The 756-nt window shown below is 31.6% G+C and overlaps 1 protein-coding gene across 1 annotated transcript in view; it reads left to right on the forward strand.

The window, feature by feature from the left end:
• Positions 1-360, forward strand: part of LOC135223192 (uncharacterized histidine-rich protein DDB_G0274557-like) — a 4,839-nt gene extending 4,479 nt beyond the window's left edge. The window contains exon 2 of the mRNA XM_064261696.1: positions 211-360. Within this exon, the coding sequence (XP_064117766.1) occupies positions 211-360 (150 nt within the window). The remainder of the gene's footprint in view (positions 1-210) is intronic.
• The last annotated feature ends 396 nt before the right edge of the window (positions 361-756 follow it).

The raw sequence follows: 756 nt of genomic DNA on the forward strand, positions 1-756 counted from the left end.
GAGTACTAAAATATACGGTCAAATAGAGCCTTGTTTCACCACCAAAAATTAAAATAAATACGTTATATTTTATGGAAATTATTTTTCTGTGGTGTTAAACACGCATGTTATCTTCTTTTTTTTTGTACATTTTCATTCTATTAAATAAATCATAAATATTCTATCCTAAAGTTCCTGTATCTTTAACTCAACAGGAAACACCTTTTTCAGACGCTCTCCCAACCCCCCCAACAACAGCCCCCCAACAACAACCCCCCAACAACAACCCCCCAACAAGCCCCCCAACAACAACAACCCCCCAACAACAGCCCCCCAACAACATCCCCCCAACAACAGCCCCCTAAACAACAACAACAATAACGACAACAACAAAGAAGTTTTTTAAGCTTACTCCCCGAGTAAGAGAAAATTATGCAATCTGTCTGGAAGACCATATGATTAAAAACACACAAAATTACAAAGAGTTAAGTAAAATAATACTAATTTACAGAAAGCGCAATTCGTACAGGATTTTAAATTAATATGATAACAAAAATCATTGAAAATTTACCTCAGTTATTTGGAACCTTAGTAAATTTAATAATTTCTCATATAATGCATTATCAACTCTAATGAAGATAATATAAAATTAATGCATCATTATAAAAAAAATTTACATTCGTCTTTTATATTTGGACAAATAATAATTTTGAAAATAAGAAAGATAAGATTAATCACATAGATTTTCTTGTCATCAGTGATTATACACACGCAAAA

Source organism: Macrobrachium nipponense, chromosome 8, assembly GCF_015104395.2.
Source record: "Macrobrachium nipponense isolate FS-2020 chromosome 8, ASM1510439v2, whole genome shotgun sequence".
In the NCBI taxonomy this organism is placed as follows: Eukaryota; Metazoa; Arthropoda; class Malacostraca; order Decapoda; family Palaemonidae; genus Macrobrachium; species Macrobrachium nipponense.